This window comes from Chiloscyllium punctatum, chromosome 4 (assembly GCF_047496795.1).
Source record: "Chiloscyllium punctatum isolate Juve2018m chromosome 4, sChiPun1.3, whole genome shotgun sequence".
Taxonomy (NCBI): Eukaryota; Metazoa; Chordata; class Chondrichthyes; order Orectolobiformes; family Hemiscylliidae; genus Chiloscyllium; species Chiloscyllium punctatum.
The window spans coordinates 31,693,308-31,720,183 of NC_092742.1; the positions used below are offsets into that span (position 1 = coordinate 31,693,308).

Consider the following 26,876-nt stretch of genomic DNA (forward strand, 5'->3'; position numbering starts at 1 on the left):
ACTCTAATTGTTCGGTTCATGGCATATTTAAATGATTCATCTACAGGTCTCTAAAACTCCTTTATTTCTAGCTTTCCATCATTTAAAAAAAAACCTAATTTTGTCCTTTTTGGGTGCAAAATGGCTGACTTCACATTTGCCTGTACTGAACACTATTTCTCACAGCTTTCCGCATTCACATAACTATTCGTATCTCTTTGCAAATTGGAATATCTATTATCCAGAACTCAATCCCCTGACACTTATCCTATTTTCTAACCAAATTATTAATTTGCCTTCAACTTTATTTGGAAACACTAGCTTTCAAAGCACTGCTCCTTCCTCAGGTGGTTGTGGAGAATAAGATCATAAGGCACAGAATTTATAGTCAAATGAACAGTGTCATGAAGAGGTGATGATACATTAAACAATTTTAGATCAAGTCTTTCATCTTTTAGAAAGGGATATGTTGGTTTCTGTTCTTTGAAATGCCTTTAAAAAAGTACATTTTAAATTAACATGCAGAGACAACACCCTAGTCCACTACTTTAGTCACATCTTTAGAAGTTCAGTTAGTCAGGCAAATTCATACTGGCTCTCTCCCTCTGACTAGCTGCAAGCTTTCAGTGTTCAGCAAATCTATTTTTAATTACTGTTCAGTAACTTTCAACAGATGTTAGGCCAGTTAATGTATAAATGTCTGGTTTCAGTCTGCAATTTATCTGAAATACGGAATGTAAAAAAAACAATTCCAGAATCAATGATACTTTTGAAAATTACAGTTTCAGCATCTGCAATGCTCTCATCTAATTCTTTGAAATCTTAGCATCGAAACCATCTGATCTTGGGAAATTTGAGCTCTTTTCATGTCCCAATTTGATTATTGTTCTGTTGCTGATGTTAATTGTGCTGAGCTCTTGCCCTTGATCCAATGTTTTGGCAGTGTGACCTCTTTAGTGTAAAATTGATGCAACATAATTATCAAAATGCCTGCCAATTCCCAATTTTTATTGAAAATGACATCATTATCCGTTTAAGCCGCCCACATTATCCTGACCACTATTTCCGAATACAAAACTGTAAACAGGTTTGCATTGATGGCCAAAAAATAACTTTGATTTATTGGAGTTTGAGTAAATTAATCCATTTGCCTACGTAGCCAGTTTTGCTTGAATAAAAATCAAAAAGTTTTACTAAATATTTAATGATTCTTCAATGAAAAAGAATGGCCTTCCACCCATAAACTTCTCTACTCATATTCATTGTTTTCATACACAGCCAATGGCTATTACTGATCCAACTGCCAATAAAACCACCTTGTTAATCAAGCGGTTTTAAAGCACTATTAAAGCTTTCCAAAAAGGTAAAATGTTAGAAAGTTAAGTCTTACAAAACAAGTCAAGTTCCAAAAGGACAGATTGAGCCCACAGATTTAAGCAGTCCAATTAGTTCAACTGACTTTAATGCAGTTAAGCTCAACACAAAATGTGCAGTGTGGCACAATAAAATATCTATAAAGAGTGTGACCTAACATAAAACAGTTACAGAATTTACAGCACAAATGGATCTTTGTCCTGATGTTTATGCTGGGCATGATGTTCCTCTCACCCTACTTAATACTGATGAGCGTGTGTCTGAGGAACAAATAGATCCATGCTGTTTATCTTGATTTTGCCACGTCTCACAGACTAACAGCAATGTGTTAACATTGCCTGAAAAAAAAAGATGCATTTTCTTCTCATCCTTTTGAGTAATTGGACCACCTTACTGTGTTCTGGATTAGTGGTGCTGGAAAAGCACAGCAGCTCAGGCAGCATCAGAGGAGCAGTAAAATCGACGTTTCGGGCAAAAGCTCCTCGGATGCTGCCTGAACTCCTGTGCTTTTCCAGCACCACTAATCGAGAATCTGGTTTCCAGCATCTACCGTCATTGTTTTACCCACATTACTCTGTTGTCCTTCCCTAATTCCATCCTTACATACTCCAACACAGCCAGGCCACGTTTAGTAATAATATTCCTTTCCACCACTTCATTACATCCAAAGTCACAAAAGAGTCTGTCCCTCATTTACCTCCCCTGTCCTGACATGATCTTGGAGTAAGCTTCTACATGCCTGCTGCTGATACCCAAATGTTTAGCCGCCCACTGCCACTGTATTGTTAGACTGTGTCTAGGCTTCAATAAGGCAGTTTATTATCAGCCATGGTAACACTCCTTCAGAGTTGGGAGGTCAAGGGATCAAATTTCACACCAGAGTCAAAAAAAAGTCGAAACTACCACTCCAATGTAGTACTGAAGTATCATCTTTTGGTTAAGACATTAAGTCAGGGGCCTGTCTCAGAATATTCTACAGCACCACACCATGAGGACAGGGAATTAAACCTAGAGTCCTGCACACATTTATCTCAATCAAAATCACCAAGCAAAACAGAGAATGTCGTCATTATCACATCGCCATTTGTGGATACTTACTTGCAAATTCATTGTAGTATTTCTTACAAATCATTAAACTTCAAAAAGCACTTACTGGCTGCGAAGTGTGGATGCAAGTGGAGTGCATTATAAACAAAATGTGAAAAATTGGGATTTTGGTGAAAGTGGAAATTCTGATCATTTTAACTTCAATGCAGAATTTTAAAAATTGGTAAAAATTAATGAAGTGGGTAAATGGAAACTACCTGCTGGTTTCAAACCGCCAATAAACAGTAACGATTCTCCAAATAGAAGCCAATTACTGTCAGCAAGGAACAGTGTGTTTGCAACTTGCATCAGGTCTTGCAGTAGTGTCCTTACCTCTGAGCCAGGAGGCCTAGTTTTAAGTCCTACCTTCACCAAGGGCATTATAACAACATATGCAAACTGGATGATTACAACATAATCAGGAAACAGTATTTGCAACTTATATTGGGTCATGGTACAATGGTGGCATCCTGAACTCGGACCTTCTGGTGAGTGAGAATGCTGCTTTTTGCCTCCTATTCTTGTGGCTCATTTAATTTTCAATCAATACATTATTATTTACTGATTTAATGCTAAAGGCCAGTGAGGGTAAGAAAAGGAAAACTGAAATCGGAAACTAAGAAAAACATAAATAATCAAGACTAAGACAGGGCAGAGTGTCTGATTGCAGAATATTAAGAGTTTGTGATTGCTGGGACTATCCTGAACAAATCCACACGCAGATTGGTCTCGAATCTCTAGTATTTATAGCCATTGAGCTAAGAGTGCGAGTTAAAGATATACCGTCATAGAAAGGCAAGCAGAGCAGCATCTGGACAGTTTGCTCCAGGGTTTGGTCTCATCTTAGAATGAGACAAGGATAACGTGACTGATCATGTACACAGCACAGGGAACCCAAGGTGAGCTGGAAAACTAGGACCGCAGAAAGTACTCTAGAGGACAAGGACAGTCAGGTCAGATAGCCTCTTGCTCCAAAGTGCCATGATCTAGCTGAAAGAAAGAGAGAGGAGGGAAAAATGTAAGGAGTAAATATATTGAGGATGCACCACATCCTTTGTCAGCAGGATTGGCAGTCCCACATGATACATTGCCTATCCCAGGGTGAGTGGCATCTCTAATTGCTTAAAACCAGCATATCAGAGAGAGGATCTCTATATTGGGACCAACACCATATGACAAGGCTAAAGAAGTCCAGTTAGAGGGCACCAGACACACAAAAGCTAAATTTAAAAGAAGAGAACTGAACTTGAATTGACCTACATCCGAATTATTACTGGAGTCGAACGCAAACTAGCGCAGTGTTAAGTACATGAAGAAGGGGAACATGTGACTGAGGGAGTGCTACAAGAAAGACAAATTCAATTTCATGGGACAGCGGTAGACATAGGAAAATGTGCAACAAAGAACCTCCACCAGAACTGTGCTATCCCAGAGAAAAATAGGATTTTAAAAAAGCAATCAGAAGGTCTTTCAAAACCGAAAAGGAAATGGGTGTGGTGGTCAGTGTGAAGAAATTGATATAAATAATAGTTTTAAAACTAAACAAAAAAGGAAGAGAGTGGACTAATAGTCCAGTACATTAAACACAAGATGTTGAGGTAAAAAGAAATAAAAAGGTTATGGAGCAGTTATACCAAGAGAGCCAAGTGACAGCGTAAACATTTCAACCAAAGGAACAGAAGAAACTGGAGTAGGAGTTGAATGAGTGGCCCCTTATTCTGCAACTACATCCCCAGTTCAAGACTCTCCTACTAACAGAAACATCTTTTCAACATCTACAGTGAAAAATCTTGAAATGTATGAACCGAAATCACCCCTCATTCTTCTGAGCTCTAATCAATAAAGACTAGTGTTTAGCCATTCTGGAGTCAATCCCTTCACCCCAGGATTTAGCCTAATGAATCTCTCTGAACTGATTCCAACACCAGTATACTGGCATTCCAATTCCATCCTTTCTGAAATACAGAAACCAAAACAATACGTAATATTCCAGGTGTGGCCTCAGTAACATACTTTACAGTTGGAACAAGACTCCAATTATTGTTAAACTCCAACCTCCAACTTCAACTCCAATTCCCGATAAAGGGCTTTTGCCCGAATCAGCGATTCTCCTGCTATTCCTGAAGAAGGGCTTCTGCCCGAAATGTTAATTCTCCTGCTCGTCAGATGCTGACTGACCTGCTGTGCTTTACCAGCACCACACAACTGTAATTTCCAACATCTGCAGTCCTCACCTTCTCCTATAGTCCAACCTTCCCAAAACCAGAACAAAAATTTCCATTTGCCATTTCACTACTTGCTGTAGCAGCATGCTAACCTTCATGTTTCATGCACAAGAACACATAGATCCTTCTGTTCTGTGCTGTACATCTTTGGAGTATCTCACTCTCTAAATAATAATCTGACTTTCGATCCTTCCTACAAAAAGTACAAGCTCCAACCACCCAGTTTTTTTGACCATTCACTTATCAATATCTCCTTGCAATTCCTTTTGTCCACATAACATGCCCTCCCACCTATTTTTAGTCAGACCCTTCCTCCAAGTCAGTAATAGTAAATAATCGAGTCCCATGGACAGATCCATATGGCACTTTACTGATTAAGTCTATCCATCCTCAAAGAGACCCATTAATTCAAGCTGTCTCCAGCTAATATAAGTTAAATGACTAGACTGCTATACCACAAATCAGCACTGCTCAAATCTTCCGTTATACAATTCTAATTGTTTGATAGGGAGGTTTTTCATATTAGAAGTCAATATCTACTGTAAAGTGAAAAAGAGGGAATCCAATTATTTTACAAAGAATAAACTGTACTAATACCCCTAAGTACCACAAGATAATATCTTAGGACCAACACTGCCCTAATATCAATATTCTACCACCAGCAGGCTACTTTTCAGAAATTACTAGATTTATACATAATCAATTGCTAAAGCTCATGTAAGGTCACTAAATACTAACAAATAGTGTCATTAATAATATCCAGGCTGTTTATAGCCTATAAATTTGAACAAACTCCAAGTCTCTAAGCAGCAAAATAAATTCATCTGAACATTAGCGTATTCCCTAATTTCAAAATTAACCAATAATAGGGATATACAGCGCGGAAACAGACCCTTCAGTCCAACTCAATCAGATATCCCAACCCAATCTAGTCCCATTTGCCAGCACTTGGCCCATATCTCTCTAAACCTTTCCTATTCATATACCCATCCAGATGCCTTTTAAATGCTGTAATTGTACCAGCCTCCACCACTTCCTCTGGCAGCTCATTCCATATACGCATCACCCTCTCAGTGTGAAAAAGTCACCATATCTTTCCCTTTTCATCCTAAACCAAGTATGCCTTCTAGTTCTGGTCTCCCCCACCTCAGGGAAAAAGACCTTATCTATTTATCCTATCTATTTTCTAGTCATTCCATTAACTTGAATACCTGCCCTGTGCCCAAGAAGGAAATAGTATGTACATGGGTGTGTGTAAGTAATGCATATGTCCTGCAGTGTCAAAAAGTAGATAAGAACAGAAATCATATTTTTGGACTGTGACAAAATTGAAAAAAGAAATAAGAGGAAAGAGATTCCATAAAAACTACACCCATTTTGACAGAACTCACCCAGTGAAAAATGCAGAAACGGGACTAATACTTATTACTCAGTTTGCACTCCCATTGCAGCCTACATGCTGCAGAAATTATTCACAGATCTGTGCGTATGTGTTTTGGGGGAGGACTGGGGATGCAGAAGACGACACATCAGCAACCAGTTGCATCCCCCATTCCACCTTAAACAGTTACCTCCCCACTCCCTTTAACTCTACGATGTGAATCGCAGGGATGCAAATGGCATCCAATGAGATGTCAGGGGAGCCAGTGCCCCCCAGAATCTTAGCATTTAGGGAGAGGCAGCTCCACAGCGACCTGAAAGTACCTCCCCCTCCCACAAACATCTCCAAAAAAAAAAAAAACCCTGGACTCAGCAACACGTTGTGAACATCACCAATAATTAGAAGTCTCCACTCTCTGCTACACACACCCACAATCACACAAACATAGATAGCCCCCTCAATGATGACCTTTTTCACCCCCAATGGAGGCAGCTTGGAGTTGGAGGGGGTAGCTGTCTGACACCAGGAAACCCCTGGGCTCGCTCTCCTGGGCCAGCAGGGCCTCCTTTCCCTGAACTTTCTCCATTGCTTTTTTTTTCCAGCCACAGTGCTCGGGTTCAGCCGCAGACCTTTGCTAACATACCTGCTACCACCACCTCCACTGGCAGTGTGTTCCATGCACCCCCACCCTCAGAAACATTTTCCCTGCATTTCTCTCCTAAAACTTACTCTCTCTCACCTTGAACCTGTGCCCTTAGGTTGATTGCTTTCGCTTTTCTCCCTTGAGCTCAGTTAACAATAACTGGATAGCTATCATTTAAGAATATGCATTTTCAAAGCTAACTTGAACTGTTCATATTTTGAACCACGAAAGCATTTTACTCTCTCCATGAAGAGCTGATGGAATAAGGAGTGCTTTGTCACAAGTTATGGTTAAAGAATAGAAACTATTACATCTTTTAAAAAGGAAACGTGGATAAATGTTAAAAGCTGATGATACTAGGTCAGTAGAATTGCTTTTGGGACAAAAAGCGACGAGCTATTAAGCAAGTTTTGAGAAGATTTGTAGCTCAGGTTGAGGTCCTGGATGTAGGTTTGCTCGCTGAGCTGGAAGGTTCTCAGATGTTTTGTCACCAAACTAGGTAACATCTTCAGTGAGCCTCCGGACAAAGCACTGCTGATGATTCCTGCTTTCTATTTATATGTTTGGGTTTCTTTGGGTTGGTGATGTCATTTCCTATTGGGATGTCATTTCCTGTTCTTTTTCTCAGAGGATGGTAAATGGGGTCCAACTCAATGTGTGTGTTGATAGAGTACCGGTTGGATTGCCATGCTTCTAGGAATACTTGTGTCTCTCTCTATTTGGCTTGTCCTCAGATGGATGTGTTATCCCAGTCAAAGTGGTGTCCTTCCTTATCTGTATGTAAGGATACGAGTGAGAAAGGGTCATGTCGTTTTGTAACTAGTTGATGTTCATGCATCCTGGTGGCTAGTTTTCTGCTTGTTTGTCACAGTTGTTGCATGGGCTACCATGAATTCACTAAAAAGGAGGAGGAAAACATCAACAAACTGCCATTCTCAGATGTCACTGTAGAGTGAAGAGCCAATGGGGAACTTCAAACCACCGTCTAAAAGAAAACAACAATACGGACCAAATATCGAACTACAGAAGCAATCATCTCAACACCCACAAATGACGAAGTTGCATCAGAACATTATTTCAATTAGCCTATACTAATGAACTTGAAAGACCCTATACGACCACAAGCAAAATGTCATTTACAAAGTACTATGCAAGACCTGTAACAAACACTACATTGGACAAACAAGCAGAAAACTAGTAACCAGGATACATTACCATCAACTAGCCACAAAACGACGTGACCCTCTCTCATGAGTATCCTTACATACAGATAAGGAAGGACATCACTTCGACTGGGACAACATATTCATCCTAGGACAAGCCAAACAGAATTCCTAAAGCATGGCATTCCAACCAGAACTCTATCAACACACACATTGAGTTGGATCCCATTTATCACTCCCTGAGAAAAAGAACAGGAAATGACATCACCATAGGAAATGACATCACCAACCCAAATAAACCCAAACAGATAAATAGAAAGCAGGAATCATCAGCAGTTCTTTGTTTGGAGGCTCACTGAAGATGTTACCTCGTATGGTGACAAAACGTCTGAAACTGAACCTTCCAGCTCAGTGAACAAACCTACATCCAGAACAATGCTCTACAAATCTCAATGTTCTACAAATCTCATTGTTTCCAAAACAATAGATTATTAGGAACTTTAAAATTAAAAAAGAGCAAGTCCATCATAAATATGTATGTTGAGATCCAAAAAGGCCATTATTGCAGGACCATATTAATAATAAAAAACTACTTTCTCAAATTTTGAAACCAGTTAGAAGATTCACCCCCTTTGGGAACCATATGTATTATATGCCAAAGACTAATTTAAGGTATAATGAACCATATTAGTTATAATGGACTTCCATTGTCTATAATTTGTGAACAGTTTTCTTACCCTTCCATGAAACCAGTCTTCACACACGACACATTGAATCATTTCATCGGGGGTCTAGAGAAATAAGGACACAGTCTCCATAAGACACTGAGCTTGCCTTATTACCAAAACTATGCAGCACTACTAAGGCCAGTATCTGAATATCTTACCTCATCCTCAGGATCTGGATAAGGCCTCTTGCAGACACAGTACAGTCCAAAGAAATTATCATTATATTTATTGCCATAGTTTGCTTTCTCTTTTTCCTGTTTACAACAAAAAGCCACAGAAAATCAGATGCTGACATAACCACAGGCAGTAAACTGAACTCCCATTCTATTAACATAAAAGTCAAACACTTTTTTATATCTCAAATGATATTTTCTGATGGTTATCAGGCTCACTGTGATACTAAATAAAAGGAAGATACAAACAGAACATGAAATAGTCAAGAGTTCAAAGTAAAAGCTTTGAGATTATGCAACTGGAAAAAGAACAGAGAAAAAATAAAGGACTGATGAATCGTCAATTCCCTCTCCATGGCAGCACATTGTAAATGCAGTGTATACCCTGGCATGTAGTCCAGTTCAAAATGCAATATTCTAGATTGAGGCAAAAAACAAAAGCCCAAAATGAAATTAACATGCCAAAAAGCCACAACATTGAATGATGTCTCTGTCTCATACCTTCTTCCTGAATTCACTTCATCATTCAGGTCCTCCTACCTTGTCATTCTTCTAGCTTTCAATCAATCCTATTGTTTCCTTACTTTTTCCATTATTGCCCTCTCCCAATACACAGTGATCAGCAAGAAGTTCTTGGACTCAGATCTAGCACCTCCAATCTAGAAAGGAACATCTTACTCAATTCCTTTGCTGTGTGCCATAGTAGCTGCTGTCTTCATCTAAGGAATTCTTAAGGAATTTTCCTTTCTTCCCTCCTGCCATCCCCCACAACCCAAAGGTTTTTCTCCTTCAATTTGCTTCTCTCAAGAGAACACAAAGCTGTGGACGGAGGAGATGGACAAGCAGCATCTTGTCATGATACTCCAGTCACCGTAAAGACAAGCTTGCAAGTCTTTCTAGCCTGTCAATTTTGTATTGACATGTTTACGCCAAAGGATTACTTCTAGGCCGAGCACTTTCAATAGGTTCCTCCTTAACCAACAACCCCCCTCCCCCGCCCCTTACTGAATCATGGTGGTCTCTTTATGCTTAAATTTAGATTTGATACTATAAACATTACTGCATGTGAATGGAGAGCCACTCTGATCATTGTTAACTAAAAAGTTAAACCAATTTTCAAATGATCTTTATTTACATTACATTAGATAACAGTTTCAACCTTTAACCTTTCAACATTTGCAGTTTGGCCTCTATCTAATGCCTGTGGAAACAAAATCATTGTTTCCATCGATTATTCTTATTCTATGCTAGTGACTTAATGCATGCAATTGTAATGTTAACTTTCAGGAGTTAGATCCTTTCTAAAGGTGCAGACAGATCATAGGATTTTCATAATTAGATCCCCTTTTGTGATGTAGTCAATCACTAAAAGGACAATTACAACATGAGAAATTGTTTTGATGAAAGTACACAGGTTGAAGCATCAACTTTGCTTTACTTTCCACAGATGTTACTTGACCAGCTAAGTCTGTCCACCATTCTCTGTTTTTAGTTCATATCTCCAAAGCAGAATGCTGGCCTAAAAGCAACTGCAATGGGAAGGAGCAGGTAGAGGCAATTGAAAACCAATACTTACAATTAGCATGGAAAAGGACACATAGGTGGAGTTTGACGCATTGGCACACATAGCATGTACTTCACATTGAAAGCTAACCATGAAATGGTCAACATACATATTAAAATACTAGAATCGCTCATGGTTCTTACTGCTTACATCTTGCTGCATCAAGACAGCACCTATAGCACTATTATTAAAGCACACGTGGAAAATAAACTCTAATTAAAACTATTAATGACCACAACAAGAGAAACTTACCGAAAAAAACTTGCACTGCAGGTTGTTAAATTTGCTGTTTCCACAATCACAACGGAAGTTTCTAGAATACAAGGCAGCATATTTTAGTGATAAGAAATTACCCTGCAAAACTAGAAGTTTTTAAAATAATTGAACTACTGCTCTGTTGAAAGTTTTTTTAAAACATACTTTCTTTGACAATCTAATATCAAGCAGTTATTAAATATTACTGAATTATAGCTAATGTTCCACTTATAAAATATTTAAAATACTTATCATTTCCTACTGCTGAAAAAGTTGCAGTTCTCGTTTAAGCATATATTTTTGCATTAGAACCTGCAACAGATTTCATCTCACATTTTACGTGAACCTTGAACTATATGTTCCACTATTTGATTTGACTCTTCCAGAGCATAGTCATTTGGGACAGCTCAGTGGGATGCAGCACACTGGTACCACAAGGAGTTTCGGGGTGGGGGGTGTGGTGGTGACAGAGAATGTATAAAGTTTTAATTTAAAAATTTCTGCTTATATTATCTTGGTCACAGATACCAGCAAATCCTGACTGCAGACTTATCTGCTGATGAGACAATAGCACTAAGTTTCCAACCTGCAGTATCCCAAATGGAAAGACAGTCAGTAAAATTCATGGGCAGGTTACCAGAGTTGTATGTGGTACAGATTGCAATTTGAAAATGTCTCCCATGTTGAGAGTAATAATCCCAGCATCCTGGCCTCAACCAGCCTTCCACTACATCACGTCCTCACAACGGAGGCTGTGCTCTCTCAAGTCAATGCCATTATATAATTCTTCTGGATTTCCCTTCACTGTCCAATTTAGTGCCTTAACTCTCAGTTTGAAGTGTGATGGTGAGCAACACTGTACCTTTTAGTATACAATTCAAACAGCTCATGGCCTTCATGACACTTGTAGCTACAAGCCAGACAAATGCCAGCAGGCTGTCCTCCCTTTGGTGTACAAGTATTACAAGCATACAATGCCTGTCTCTTCACATAGCCCTGCAAGGAAAACAGCAGTTAGAAAGGAAGGGATTCCGAAGTGCAGCTGCAACAACTTCTGACCATTAATGCAACTACTGCGGAAGCAAATCCAGCAGAGGTTAATTGCAAAATTAAATGAACTTTGGAGGGGGTCATAACCAAGGGTTGTCAAGCACACAATCTAACTGGAGCATACAGTACTGTTGTTCCATCTATTGAAATACATTCTAGATCAATATGGAACAGTGGGGAGGGATTACAGTTTTGACTTTGGGCAGGATGGTTCTAAATTGACTAACCACAAGTTAAGTATCAAAGTCAAGAGCTTAAGGGTTCTTGTGGTGCAGGAGTAGTGTCCCAACCTCTGAGCCAGAATGCCAGGGTTCAAGTCCCACCTGCTCCAGAAGTATGTACTAACGTCTCTGAACATGTGATTGGAAAATCTCTCAAAGTCAGGAGCTTCTGGAGTGATATAAAAATGAATTGGTTTGTCTACACCAGAACTCAATAGGCTAATAGCTTTCAAGGTGGTCTTATGCAAGAGACTTCCCCACAAATATTGAAGTACTCCAGAGGGCCAGAGCATAACCTGAAAGAAACTGTTAACCACCTAAAAAGAAAAAGCTGGGCAAAACAGAAAATCAAAGGTTTCTTTCTTTCCTACCTACAACTGCAAGAAACGTTTTTGCAGCACACAACAGAAATATCTTGCTATTAACTTGAATAGAGAAGTATGACCCTCCAAATCCTGACTGGTTTCCCCCAGGGCAGGACAGTGGTTAGCACTGCTGCCACACAGTGCCAGGGACCTGGGTTGAATTCCCATGTCGGGCAACTGTCTGTGTGGAGTTTGCACATTCTCCCTGTTTCTGCGTGGGTTTCCTCTGGGTGCTCCAGTTTCCTCCTACAGTCCAAAGATGTGCACGTTAGGTGAACTGGCCTTGCTAAATTGCCCGTAGTTAGGGGAATGGGTCTGGGTGGGTTGCTCTTTGGAGGGTCGGTATGGACTTGTTGGGCCGAAGGGCCTGTTTCTACACTGTAGGGAATCTAATAATCTAATATTCCATACTTTGAAACTAGAGCTCACACATCTGCTACCCTGACCTAACCTGCATCCAACCCAGAGCTTGATGAACTACACTGACTCCCAAACAAGTGATGCCTCGATTTTAAAAATCACAATCTGATTTTCAAGACTCTTTCCCCCCTCACCCCCGACATGGCTCCTCTCCGTAATTCCAAAACCCTCCAGGCCATCTACACACATTTAACTCTGACCTCTTGAACATCCCCGATTCTTACCACTCCATCATAGGTGGCTGAAAGCATTGTCCTCAATGTTCTGCGCTCTGAAACATCCTCCTTAAATCTCTACATCTCCTTCTTCCTTCAAATTGACATCACTTCAAATTGACCTCTTTGCCCAACCTATTCAGTTTTCGCCATGGAATTTCCACATGCGGCTGGTCTCAGAGTTTGTAACATTCTTGTGAGGCACTCACCTTCACTTTACTACATTAAAGGGACTGCATTAACGTTAGCTATTGACATACTCCCCAGGTAATAGATGAAGCAGCATCTCAGTGACAGTGCAAGTACAATGGACAGCATAAGCTCAGTTGGGACGGCTGCTGCTTAGGGAGGTCTGATTCATGGTGTGGGGTCATACAAAAAGAAGTCACAAATCAAATGGAGCACAGAATGGAGTCCCTGAAGCCAGAAGGTGCAGAATACAGAGTCTGCCCTAGAGTCCTACAATTCAAGTGCCCACCAACCCCCCTCCACTTCACTCCACCAAGAGTCCCATTCCTCATCTACCACCAGTCCCCTGTACAAGTATCAACATTCCAAACTGTAACCAATCCTCTGCGCTCTGGCCAATCACCAAGGTTGAAAAGGTATGATAAGAAAAAGGCGCCAGATGGAAGGGGGGGGGGTAGTGGTGGACATTGAGATGTAATTAACACGGCTTGTGGCTGCTACTGGATCTACAGGGATCCACCAATCTGCAACCTCAAACCACGGGCTTAAAAAATAAACTTGCTCCTTCCATCAAGGATGTTCATTTTACATCTGCAGTCAGCTGGAATTGGGTGGCTCCTGTCTTGGTGTGGGTTTATGATTGTTTTTGGGGAAGGGGAAGGGGAGCGCACATACACATCCGTACACACAGTTTAAAAATAAAACCCCACTTCTTCTGAACATCCCTGTCCACCTGTGAACCGAGGTTCCCCGGTTCAGGACCTCGACCCTCACCCCGGGGGGGGGGATCGGGCTGGGATTTGGGGAAGGGGGCGCGATGCCGAGGAGCTGCGCGCAGACAAAGGACACACACTCCCGCTTAAGGAAAAGGGGGGGGGGAGGAGGAAAACCCAGCACGCCGCCCAAAACAAAAAATACAAAATAAAACCTCACGTCCGAGTAGGAGCATTTGTCGGAGTCGCTGCCGCCTAAGACGGCGCAGGCTTCGTTCTCCAGCTGCTCGTCCTCTTCCAGGACATCGGCGAGGGAGACGATGGGATCCTCCTCTTCCAGCGGCCGCTTGTGATTCCCTTCGTTTGCCGCCATCTCGAAATGTACAAAGACTTCCGGGTTGGGGGCGATTTAAAGCTGCATGTGGCAGCCCCCACCCCCCTGTCGTCGCCAACCGCCTCTCTCTGACTCGGTCTCACGCAGTGTCACTGAATACACCGGCCCGCTGTGTGTTGGGAGGCCGGGCCTCTTATTGTTACGTGCGTTTACCGAGAAGCCGGGGTCCTCTCGGCATCTCCTGCCGCTGCCTGTTGACTCTCTTCCGATAGTGAGAGGCGGGCCCTGCGTTCCCCCCGCCCCCCGGGGCTGGACGGGAGCCGCTGCAGTCGGTCGGACATGTGCACCCCGGCCCCTGAGTGCGAGCTGTGCGGGGAGCTGTGTCCCCGGGGCGGCGAGCGCCGCCGCTTCGCCGTCCGCACCGCCTGCACCGTCCCCGGCGTGCTGAGCGGAGTCCGCCTCCTGCAGCAGCAACTCCAGGCCGCTCTCAGCGAGCTCGTCCTGCAGGAGAAGGGGCAGGGGCAGGGGCAGGGCTGCCCGGAAAGCCCGGCCTCCAGCGCTGCCGGTGAGTCTTGGGGAGAGGAGGGGGATAGAAGCGTGTTAAAAATATTATTGCTCAGCCTTCCCCGCCAGGATGATTCTCAATCCACTGCAGGTTCGTGAACCGTTTGGTTTTCTCCGAGCTGCGGAAGAGAGCACTGATCGATTTTGATTCCCCTTTGGTGTACAGGCTCCGATGGGCTGAATGGCCACCCCCCCTGTACTTATGGGAAAGTGAGGACTGCAGATGCTGGCGATCAGAGGCGAGAGTGTGGTGCTGGAAAAGCACAGCAGGTCAGGCAGCATCCGAGGAGCAGGAGAATCGACGTTTCGGCCATAAGCCCTTCATTAGGAATCAGGCCTCATCAGGCCTCGGATGCTGCCCGACCTGTTGGGCTTTTTCCTGTACCAAGGCCATCCCACTACAGTGACCTTGTTCACACATCTAAGACCTTGAGATGGATTCCAGGAGGATGCTCCCTCCTGTTGTGGAGACTAGAAGTAGGGGAGATGGTTGTGGAGAATTCTTTTTCTCTGAAGGTGTACAGAATGGAAGTGATGATAAATTTTAGGCAGATTAGCTTTTGTTTTAATTGACCAGGGAGTTGTGTGGTACAAACAGGACAGTGTAGATGAGACCACAATCAAAACTGCCATGATAAGTGAACCAGGAAGGCCTTCTCTTTCTCCTATGTCAAATGTGCCCATCTCCTGTCCTCCTACAATAAGTCGATTTAATTCTTGATGTTGCTATACTTTTTAATTCTCTATTCCACCCTCCCCATGATAGAAAGAATCCTAAGGTCATGATGGGTTGTAAGGTATAGGGTTAAAATTGTGCAGAATAAGGGAACAGTTGTTGCTTCTGCAAAAGCTTACATTATAAATGCAAATGCGAAACAGAAGAAGCAAAAACAGGGTAGAATTATTTCTGACTAATAGGGCAGAGTGACCATGTAGCAGGATGTACCAGTAACAGGAGAATAGTGTGCCAGTCTCAGGAGGGATATGGTCAACAGATGGAATTTAGTTTGGCAGGATGATTGCACGAAGACAGCAAACTATGACAGGATAGTCACATATAAGGAATGAGATAAATAAGAATAAGGGGTGACAGGCTTAGAGTAATAGGAGAAATAAACAGAGGCAGAGAGAAGCTAGACAAAGGTGGAGTGAAGCTAGAGCTTGTGATAGGCTACGTGCTACAGAAAAAATAACCAATGGGGTGAAAGGGGAGGACCGAGAGATGCAGCTGAACAGCATGAATCAGAATGTCACCCTCCGATCGGGGTGCTTACCTGTTAGGCACCCGTTCTTGCAAGTACGTATCAATAAAATTCACTGCTTCAGAATTTGACTCGGACTGAAATTTATTAATATGTGAGTTCTATTTCTAACAAGGGTGTTGTTGGGGTATTTTTCCATGCATTGTAGTTTGAGGGAGGGATTGACTAAACCTTGGTTGGAACGTTGGGAGTATAATAGGAAGCGTGGATGATCTTGCACATGTCCTGACCTGTCCTCTCCTGGACAACAGTTTGAGTCTATTTCCTCTTCCTCTGCCCAGGACCACATTGCATTCCTTCCTGTCCCATCATCTCTGTGTTCTCCCCTTCCTAATTAGGAAATAGCTTACATTTGTATGACAGTGAAAAGGGGCAAACTGTTGATGGGAGGGTTGAGAGTAAGGGAAAAACTGAGTTGACGTTAATTGGCAAAAGAAGAAATGACAACATCGGGGAAAAAAACCTCTTTATGCAGCCAATTGGGTTCAGGTCTAGAATGTACTCCAAGTATAGTGGAGGCAGATTCAATTGAGGAAATCGAGAACAAATTAAATTATCACAATTATTAAACCTGCAGAAGGAGGCCATTTGGCTGCACTGCTGTCCAAACAAATAATTAAGTGCTGTTCTCCAGCCCACTCCTTATAACTCTGCACATTCTTCCTTTTCAGATAGCAGTCTAATTCCCTTTTGAATGCTTCATGTGAACCTGCTTCCAGTACACACTCGGGCAGTGCTTTTTCACGTTTCACCCTTTTATTTGAAAAGGGAGAAAGCAGAGAAGTTGCCATTTGGTACATTGTTCCTTCAGAGAGCCAGGGTAGATGTGAGGGCCACATGGTCTCCTCCTGTGCTTGTGACCATTTTGTGGTTCTGTATGGCATCTTTCCTAACCTTTGAATGCTCCAAGATTCTTCCCTATCGCAGCAAATGTTTTATGAAGTGTAGTGATTCTTGTAATGTTGCCAAATAATGGAGTCATTTTTTGTGCAGCAAGCTAACACAAAATGTGAATGAGATAAATGACACACAATTATTTTGGGTGTTTGTTGAGTGATCAGTGTTGGCCATGACCTCTGAACTCACCATGTCTTCTAAAGTGAAATCTTTTAGATTGATCATTGTTTAATACCTCATTCAAAAATGTTACCTCCTGACAATGTAATGCTTCTATAGCACTGCATCCTTTTCATTATCTTCTCATGAGATTTGGGCATTACTGGCACAGCCAGCATTTGTTGCCCATCCCTAATTACCCTTGAACGGAGGACTCAGGGCAGTTAAGAATTGACCACGTTGCTTTAAATCTGGAGTCATGTAAGCAGACCAGGATAGGATGACAAGATTTCCTTTCCTGAGGAAATTAGTGAACCAGATCTGCCTTTATGACCATTGCCAATTGCTACATTTCATCCAGTTTTAATTAAAGATTTTTATTAACTTCAGACTTTGCTATCTGTGATGCTGGGATCAAACCCAGTTAGAAAGTGAGGACTGTAGATGTTGGAGATCAAAGTCAAGAATGTGGTGCTGGAAAAGCACAGCAGGTCAGGCAGCATCCAAGGAGCTGGAGAATCAATGTTTCGGGCATACGTCCTTCATCAGGAATCTGATGCCTGAAACGTCGATTCTCCTGCTCCTCGGATGCTGCCTGACCTGCTGTGCTTTTCCAACGCCCACAGTCTTGATTCAAACCCAAGAGCCCAGAATATTAACCTGAATTTTTGGACGACTAGTCCAGTGACATTAACAGTACCTCCCATCTCTCCGTATTGGTGATATGAATACACAGTAGACACTGAAGATTTTGAATTTGGAGTCACATCCTTCTGACTCTGGGGAAAGAGCATTACCACTGACCCAAGGCAAACAACTTGAAGCACCTTCTTTTCCCTTTCCCTCCAACCCTTTCCCTTAATGCCTTGGGCACTGCTCTCCAATTCAACTGCTCCAGCTATTTCCCTTTACATCCTCTCTTCCTTCAACTCTATATCCATTCTTTAAAAGTTAAAATCAAATTGTCTTCATGATCTATCCTAGATTGAAATTCAGAATTATGAGTGAGGAAACAAAATGTCTTTTTCTTTATAAACCCTTCCTTTAGGACAGGAATGATGTGAAGAGGGATAGGAATTGTCGGGAAGGAAATGGACTTGATATCAAAAAGGCAGGGAAGAGAAAGAAGCAAAATGTAATATAACAACAAAGGACAGAGGAGACTTTTTTTAATGAAAGAGAAGTGGTTGTTGTGGGAAAACTACGTCAGTGGTGGTAGTTGAGGCTGCACATGCCCCCATTTTGTGCTGTTGGCATTATGTGAATATTACCACTTGGACAGGAGGAATACACTGGTATTCAAGTCCCACTTCTCCATGGGATGTCCTGAAAGTGTAAATGTCCAACTGAGTCACCAAAATATTTAAGTTCCTTTACTTTTACGGATATCTGGGACAAAAATAAACTTCCAACTAAATGTATTTATTATTAATAAACTTAAAAGTGGGAAATGGGTTATAAACTACTACGAGGTAAACTGCATACATGAAGAGGACAGGGCAGTTTGGAGTTATTATAGCTGGAGGAACAAATTGGCAAAAAAAGAAAATCTCGTGTGTTAAGAGTCCAAACCTCAAGGATTAAAATTGGAGTTCAGCAAGAGAAGGAGAAAGTGAGGACTGCAGATGCAGGAGATCAGAATCAAAAAGTGTGGGACTGGAAAAGCACAGCAGGTCAGGCAGCATCCGAGGAGCAGGAGAGTCCCTGTTTCAGGCATAAGCTCTTCATCAGTGAGAGAAATAGGGTTTACCATTAGGGTGAATGGAGTCAAGATTAGTCTTGTCACTAAACATGTGCCTTATGAAAATGTAGCACTAACAGCCATTTTACTGTATCATGTAAAATATCAATTTGGGCATTCATCATAACTATATAGCCATATTCAATATATTTCCCAAACCGTATTCTGGTCAAAAAAGTCCCAAGATACTTGGTGCCGGGCAGAAAACATGAGCTGCTTGCCACTAAACAAGGATTTACAAGGATGTTGCCAGGGTTGGAGGATTTGAGCTATTGGAGAGGCTGAACAGGCTGGGGCTGTTTTCCCTGGAGCATCAGAGGCTGAGGGGTGACCTTATAGAGGTTTACAAAATTATGAGGGGCATGGATAGGATAAATAGACAAAGTCTTTTCCCTGGGGCCGGGGAGATCAGAACTGGAGGGCATAGGTTTAGGGTGAGAGGGGAAAGATATAAAAGGGACCTACGGGGCAACTTTTTCACGCAGAGGGTGGTACATGTATGGAATGAGCTGCCAGCGGAAGTGGTGGAGGCTGGTACAATTGCAACATTTAAAAGGCATTTGGATGGGTATACGAATAGAAAAGGTTTGGAGGGATATGGGCCGGGTGCTGGCAGGTGGGACTAGATTGGGTTGGGATATCTGGTCGGCATGGACCGGTTGGACCGAAGGGTCTGTTTCCGTGCTGTACATCTCTGACTCTATGACTCTAAACAACATTGACCTATTTGCAGTTAATTTTAAACAGTACATAATCTGATTTATGTGAAGAATTCTGTTTAAAGCCTTTTGAAGTTTCCATTGAATACTGTTCCTGAATCTTTCTTTAGGGCTTCTAATGATTGATCAAGACAAGACTAATTGTTTGGGAGCCATCTTTTCCCTCCCAATTTGAAAGTCATAAGTTGCACAAATTAGGGTGGATTTATTCTTGATTATATTTTTGATATTGATCTTGATTGAAGTTGTATTTTTCTCAGTTCTTTTTTTCTTTGAGGTGTTTTTAACCCGTGCCATCACAATTCTGCCAATAGCACTTTGCAACTGTTTAAAACATCAAGAGAACAATCTGAGATGATTCCATCTCATTGCTGTATTCTTGCATTTCTCTCCCAATGAGGGAATGCTCCTGGTTTCTGCTTGCTTATTGTATACTTCAGATTTGATGCGCAAACTCTGTCTTTATAAGAACAATGTTAAAGATGAACAATTATTGTTTCTTTCCCTCTCGAATGAAAGATTGGAATGTATTCTTGGTATTTATAACAATGTGTTTTTGTGGAAATCATTACTTTTTTAAAAGTAACTTGGAATTGTACTTTGTATTTTACATTGTTTTAATTATTAACATGAAGGTCCCTTCCTTTTCATAGTTGCTGGCGGAAGTATTTAAGTGCATGTTGTGAGGCTTCCTAGTGAAGGCAGAATTCTTGACAAGTATACTTGCTGCTACCAATAATACAATGTGAAGTATATGTTATTTGATTGTAATCTTAAAATTAATTTAATATGTGGAGCAGAGGCTGGTGGATTTACAGTACTGTATATCAGAAATGGCTTTTCAGTTCTGTTATGCACTGCCTTGAAGCATGATTCATTTAAGCTAATAACTCTGCAGTACATTCAGAAATGAAGCTAGAAAACAGGTCAGCCTTTTGTCTGTGCAAGAAAAAAATAATGACTGAAAATTAGTTTGTTCAGTTAAAATGTTTGTTTGTTCTTTTTCATGATATGGAATCCATAATTACCTTTCGTATCTTCCAGGAAATCGTCTTTTTCATGTAAAAGAAAATCTTGATTGTTTTTCTTCTTGACTGAAAAGGACATTTGCACATTTCAGTAAAATAATGAACCATCAGAAATGCTGGAAGTCTGAAATAAAATAGAAAATTCAGGAAGTGTACAGCTGGCCTATGAGCACTTGTCAAGATACAGAATTAATTGGTTTCCCAATTTATTTCCCGCTAATTGGTCTGGATTTTAAAAACTGATTGGCGTTTCCCATGAGATTTACATAGCTTTGGGTGGATGAGAAGGTGATAATATTGTGATGCCTACGACTGTGTGGGACTATCTAGGTGGACTGGTTTTATTTTTCAATTTTGTCTATTTTTAAGTGTCGAAGCCTTCACTTAATGAAGTGCATTTTTTAGCAAGTTTGGCTTTTAAATTTCAGATTTTTTGTACCAAAGGTTTTTGGCAGTTTGCAAGCAATTACTGTAATTCAAGTTTTTATAATAAATTATTCCTTTCCTATTCTTGGTAGAGTCTTTGCTGTCATTGTTCGGTCAATTCAGATGTATGTTATGTGCCATTTTAAAACCATTTCCCTCCCCCCACCCCCCCACCCCCACAATCACTAAAATGCCCAAGGCTGAGCTTTAAACTTTATGGTTTTGTGCAGGGAAGCTTCACTAATGTACAATTACTGGAAGCAATAACTGAACAGATGCAAACAAGAATTTACACTAAGGAAAATGTACTGGTGTCTATAATGTGATCACGATTGACAAAGAAAATGTTATCCATGCCAAATGATGCATATTATTGTGGAGTTCTTGGGTTTTAGCTATCAACATGTCTGTTTGAGATAAATCTCTTAAGTGACTAAAGTTGAGCTCTATGCATTGTGTCTTTCCGTGTGTAATGCTATAGCATTGGGCTTGATAGAATTTTCCAGCCATGGTTTGGCAACATTGTAACTAAGATGTTGTACCTCATGACCCGGAAATGAAGATTTGGTGATAGAAAGTTTTGTGTGCTTTTTGAAAGTGAGGAACTGAGTAAAAGATGTTTATCTGTGGTAGGCAAAAGTGAGGACTGCAGATGCTGGATATCAGTCTACATTAGAGTGGTGATGAAAGGCTTTAGCCCGAAATGTCAATTTTCCTGCTGCTTGGGTGCTGCCTGACCAGCTGTGCTTTTCCAGCACCACTCTAATGTTTATCTTTGGTATACCAAGAAGGCATTTGGAATGCTTTTCTTTATTGGTCAGTGAATTAAGTATAGATTGATTTTTAGAATGTGAGGTGCTGCATTTTGGAAAAGCAAAATAGAGCAGGACTTGTACACTTAATGTCCTGGGGAGTGTTGCTGAACAAAGAGACCTTGGAGTGCAGGTTCATAGCTCCTTGAAAGTGGAGTCACAGGTAGATAGGATAGTGAAGAAGGCATTTGGTATGCTTTCCTTTATTGGTCAGAGAATTGAGTATAGGAGTTGGGAGGTCATGTTGCGGGCTGTACAAGACATTGGTTCAGCCACGTTTGGAATATCGCGTACAATTCTGGTCTTTTTCCTATTGGAAGGATCTTGTGAAACCTGAAAGGGTTCAGAAAAGATTTACAAGGATATTGCCAGAGTTGGAGGATTTGAGCTATAGGGAGAGGCTGAATAGGCTGGGGCTGCTTTCCCTGGAGCATTGGAGGCTGAGGGGTGACCTTAAAGAGGTTTGTAAATCATGAAGGGCACGGATAGGATAAGTAGACAAGCTCTTTTTTCCTTGGGTGGGGGAGTCCAGAACAAGAGGTCATAGGTTTAGGGTGGGATGGGAATGATACAAAAGGGACCTAAGGGGCAACTTTTTCACGCAGAGGGTGGTGCGCATATGGAATAAGCTGCCAGAGGAAGTGGTGGAGGCTGGTACAAATGCAGCATTAAAAGGCATCTGGGTGGGTATATGAATAGGACGGGTTTTGAGGGATATGGGCTGGGTGCTGGCAAATTGGCAGGATATCTGGTCGACATGCACAAGTTGGACCCAAAGATCTGTTTCCGTGCTGTACATCACTATTACTCTAAGGTGTTATTCAGGATAAATTACAACATGCAAAGTGCTTTATAAAGTATTTGCAGTACAAAATATAAGCATTTCACTTCATGCTGGTGTTTATATTCTACACAAGCCTCCTTTCATGCTGCTGTGTCTAACTCTATCAATGTATCTATAGACCATCTCTCATCCTTGCGTTTTAAATTTTATTGCAAGGGCACATTCTGTTCAATTGTCCTGTCTCTGCCCCTTACTCCTTCACATCCAGTTGCCTCCTTTGCATAGGCTCCAGCTTTTTCCTGTTTTTTTAAGCTTGTGCATAGGTTGTTGGCATCACTGGTTAGGCGAGCAATTATTTCCCATACTTTAATTATCCTTGAGAAGCTGGTGGTGAAATTAGTTCAGTTGCACACCCATAAAATATGTGGCTTTGAAGGATCTGATTCTGTTTACGGAACTGAACCTTCCTGAACCTACGTTCATCCTGCCCTTAAAGTTCTGTAATCATTTTGGAAACCATAAGTGGCCATGCAGGGATTTCCTGGAATTAAGGTTTCTGCCAATCCCTATGGATTTCAACATTCATTTTATCTAATGTTCTTTTTAGCACATGGTTCAATAAGGGTTGGTCACTTTGATCACTCAGGTGGTGATTCCTCATGTGTGAACCTAAATCATTGGTAGACTAATCTTTTGGGGAGGCAGTATCCGAGGAGCAGGAAAATTGACATTTCAGGCAAAAGCCCTTTGTCAGGAATAGAGGCAGGGAGCCTCCGGGGGGAAGAGCTAAATAGGGAGGGTGGAGCTGGGGAGAAGGTAGCAAAGAGTACAGTAGGTGAATGGGGGTGGAGATGGAGGTGATAGGTCAGAGAGGAGGGTGGAGTGGAGAGGTGGGAAGGGAGATTGGCAGGTAGGACAGGTCATGGGGATGGTGCTAAGCTGGAAGGTTAGGACTGGAATAAGGTTGGGGGAGGGGAAATGAAGAAACTGGTGAAGTCCACTTCCAGCTCAGCACTGTCCTCATGACCTGTCCTACCTGCCAATCCTCCTTCCCACCTATCCATTCCACCTTCCTCTCTGACCTATCACCTCCATCCTCACCCCCGTCCCCCTATTGTACTCTTTGCTACTTTCTCCCCAGCCCCCTCCACTGGAGGCTCCCTGCCTCTATTCCTGATGAAGGGCTTTTGCCTGAAACATCGATTTTCCTGCTCCTTGGATGCTGCCTGACACACTGTGCTTTTCCAGCACCACTCTAATCCAGACTCTGGTTTCCAGCATCTGCAGTCCTCACTTTTGCCTAATCTTTTGGGGAGTTGGCAGGATAGAAGGTAGCATAACTGAGTCTGATCCAACCATCAGCTTGCACTCCTTTGCAATGAGCCTAGGTATTAAACCCCAGTCAATTTTGCAAAGGCCCTTAACAAAGGCTGTCACTAAAACAAAGCTGGGATGTGATAACTCCTTAGACTGGGGAATAAATTGCAATCTTAAACTTTATAAAAGCATTTTTTGGAGATTTGATTTAACCAACAAGTAAAATTGGGGTTTAGTGAGTGAATGTATTGGACAGATATGGTTTTTTTTCTGTTGAAGGGCAGAGTTGCCCAGTTATTTCTTTGATTTCAGCCACTCTGTGAGAAAGTGTATCAGGTATGAGCAGATAGGGGAAGAGTTAAGTTTTGGATTGCAAGACAAAGGCTCCACTAGCATGACTTTGACCAGATAAGAACTTGCAGTAAACAATGAGCTGCTGGAGGCAAGGGTAGTGGGTTAATGAGGTTTAAAAAATCCATTTGTGTAATGCCAGTTAACAAGGTGAAAAGCATCCACTGTATAATGTCAGATGGCTTAATCTTTACTGCTGAGGCTCGCTGCTTGTAACCATCACCCAGTCAATATAGATGTTGCCTTATTTGGATGTTGCTCCCTGTAAGTGACCACATAATTCCTTAAGAATCTGCTGTTCGAGAGAAGACGGAGAATCCATGCCTCTGTGTACTTGGGCGATCGTTCTCTCTTCCTCCAGGACCCAGAATAAAGGTGGAGATAAAGCCATACTGTGTCTGAGTGTTTGCTTTGACTGATACAGGAATAGGGAAACGGGTCAACGTCTGGGGTTGACTGAGAAATGACTAGACTCAGGCAATATCATTTTTCCATTTAGGATTTAAATTGTTACTCTAGAAATCATAATATTATACTTTGTGCTTGTAGCTTTTGGTGTCATGCAGCTTTTTGGGAATAAAAGCAATGCTAGAAATATCAACAAGACAAATTATCTCAATTGTTAATCTTTCACCAGGTTGATTTAGAGGTTACGCATTAAATCCTATTATGGCTCCTCAAGATGAATCTTTTCTATACTTGTACCATTACTCTTCCTCCCACTCTTACCCTTGGCTTACAGTCTCATCCTTTTTGGAATTTAATATCTCTTGCCTTCCACCCTATGCTGCTTCATTCTTCAAGTAGTACCAGCACCTGTGATAGTTTGCTTCTGTTGTACTATATTGGAGCCTGGATTGTAACTTATAAAATGCATTTTGATATATTTCTTCTTTCAACAGATGAAGATGAAGATGACAGTGAAGACGAATCGGCTGATAAAGGAGATGGAGATGCACCTCCTTCCAAAAGGACTAGGAAACAATGTTGACTTTACCCTCTGAAGCTGTCTGACTGCTCCAGTTTGTTTGAGGTGCTGCAATGATGACTTCCTTTAAAAAGTCACCAGTTTAAACTGAGGCTCCTCTTCATGGCTACTCCACTTTTTCTACGACTTAAAAGATATTTTTAAAATAGACAAGTTTGTTTCTTATGTAAACCATAAAAAGTGACATTTCTATAATGTTCTTGTTTTTTTCTTCAGAGAAATGAAATCTGGGTGATGAGGACAGATCTCAGTCGTGGAGTTCTTGTCTAAAGTAGATATGTGAATGAGAATATCTGAATATTTTAAAGATTTTTCAATAATTTTAAGACAATGTAGGAATTCTATGATTCTATAAGTAATTAAGTCTGCAATTTACCCATGTTCCCACAGGGAAGCACTGTGGGCTAAGGTGAGGCCTAGATGATTGCTGTTAATTTTTGTCTGTCGAAAAGGCAGTGAGAGTTTGTAATTAGAATTCTTCATTAAAATCATGGCACAATACTTTGTTTGTCTTGCTGCTCAACTTCACCTTTAACAGAGGTATGGTTTGGGAGATCCAAGATGGTGGCAATCTGAGAGGTCTGCTGTGCTGGGCTCTGCACCATATCCCAGGTTCAGTGGAGCTTTTATCCCCCTCTAATTAGCCATCCATGAGAAAGATCGAGAGAATGGAGTCTAATAAGATCCCTAGAACCCTTTAAGTACTAATCTTAACATTTTAAGAAGAAGGTGATGTCGGCTAAAGGGAAGGAAATGGGAGGATGGCAGCAAGCAAGGCCTATAGTACCAGGCACACCTGAGGCCACAGCCCCGACTCCCGTAGTGGCGCCCTGGAATCGATTGGAACAAAAGAATTGTTGTTTGTAAAACTCCGACTTGTAAAAATCAAGTCAGCGCTGGAACCAATCTCTGCCACGCCGCAGAAGCATCAGCAGGCGATCCAAGTACGGGACTAATGTGCCAAGATGGTCAACCAAAGGACCTTGGCTGAGACTGCAGCTGAGAGTTCGGAGGGGAGGATTCAAAAGCTGGAAGGCCAGGTTCGAGCCCTGCTGGACCAGGTCTGCGACCTTGAGAATAGAGATTGAAGGAAAGACTCACGGTTAGTCTGGCTTCCGGAATGTGAAGAAGATGAGGGCCTGGTCAGCTTTCTGGTACAGTGGGCTCCTGCAGTTCCTGGGGCTGGGAGTTGAGTCGGGCAGCGTGCGTGTAGAGTGGGCCCACCAGATCGCAATGCGCAGGTCTGAGTTGGATCAATGCCTCTCCCTGGTCCTAGTGCGACTCCAGTATTACAAGGAGAAGCAGATGATAATGGAAGCCTCCAGAAAGCTGAGGAAAGACTCACAGGCCCTGGTGTACAAGGAGTCAAAAATTGTCTTCTCAATACTTTTCTCTGGGGCTGTAATCAAGAGAAAATCTTTTGATTGAAGTCAGGAAGAGGTTGAGAGACTTGAATATCCAATACTCTGAGGTACCTGGCAGTACTACGCTTCAGCCATTGAGGGTATGTTTACAACTTTGACTCAGCAGACAAAGCAAGGGATTTCCTAGACTCTTTGAAATAGGTGGTCTGGGTCAGAAAAAATAATGGACAATGGTATATCCTTTGCTAAATCAGTTGTTGGTTTTTGTGTGCTGGGCATTGCTTGCATATAAGATTCCCTTTTTCCTTTTTCTTTTTTCTTTTTTTTTGCATAGTCATGGCTAGTGGTTCATTTTGATGGTGCACCTGGAACATTAAAAGGGGGTC

General features: G+C 41.7%; 2 protein-coding genes across 2 annotated transcripts in view; one reads left to right on the plus strand and one right to left on the minus strand.

Moving 5' to 3' along the window:
- Positions 1-14,118, minus strand: part of ubr7 (ubiquitin protein ligase E3 component n-recognin 7) — a 39,093-nt gene extending 24,975 nt beyond the window's left edge. The window contains exons 1-5 of the mRNA XM_072568312.1: positions 13,965-14,118; positions 11,434-11,567; positions 10,569-10,629; positions 8,738-8,833; positions 8,589-8,642 (exon numbers count right to left, since the gene is read on the minus strand). Of these exons, the coding sequence (XP_072424413.1) occupies positions 8,589-8,642; positions 8,738-8,833; positions 10,569-10,629; positions 11,434-11,567; positions 13,965-14,117 (498 nt within the window). The 5' untranslated portion in view covers position 14,118. The remainder of the gene's footprint in view (positions 1-8,588; positions 8,643-8,737; positions 8,834-10,568; positions 10,630-11,433; positions 11,568-13,964) is intronic.
- A 299-nt stretch (positions 14,119-14,417) lies between these two features.
- Positions 14,418-25,627, plus strand: LOC140476155 (uncharacterized). The gene is made up of 2 exons (XM_072568313.1): positions 14,418-14,643; positions 25,041-25,627. Exons 1-2 carry the CDS (start codon positions 14,418-14,420, stop codon positions 25,127-25,129), a joined length of 315 nt encoding a protein of 104 aa, XP_072424414.1. The 3' UTR covers positions 25,130-25,627.
- Positions 25,628-26,876: the final 1,249 nt, after the last annotated feature.

What these genes read in the sequence shown, in the direction of transcription:
- LOC140476155 (XM_072568313.1), top strand. Translation starts at nt 14,418, where the DNA reads ATGTGCACCCCGGCCCCTGAGTGCGAGCTGTGCGGGGAGCTGTGTCCC. An exon ending in CCCGGCCTCCAGCGCTGCCG is followed by an intron (nt 14,644 to 25,040) that starts GTGAGTCTTGGG and finishes TTCTTTCAACAG; the next exon opens with ATGAAGATGAAGATGACAGT.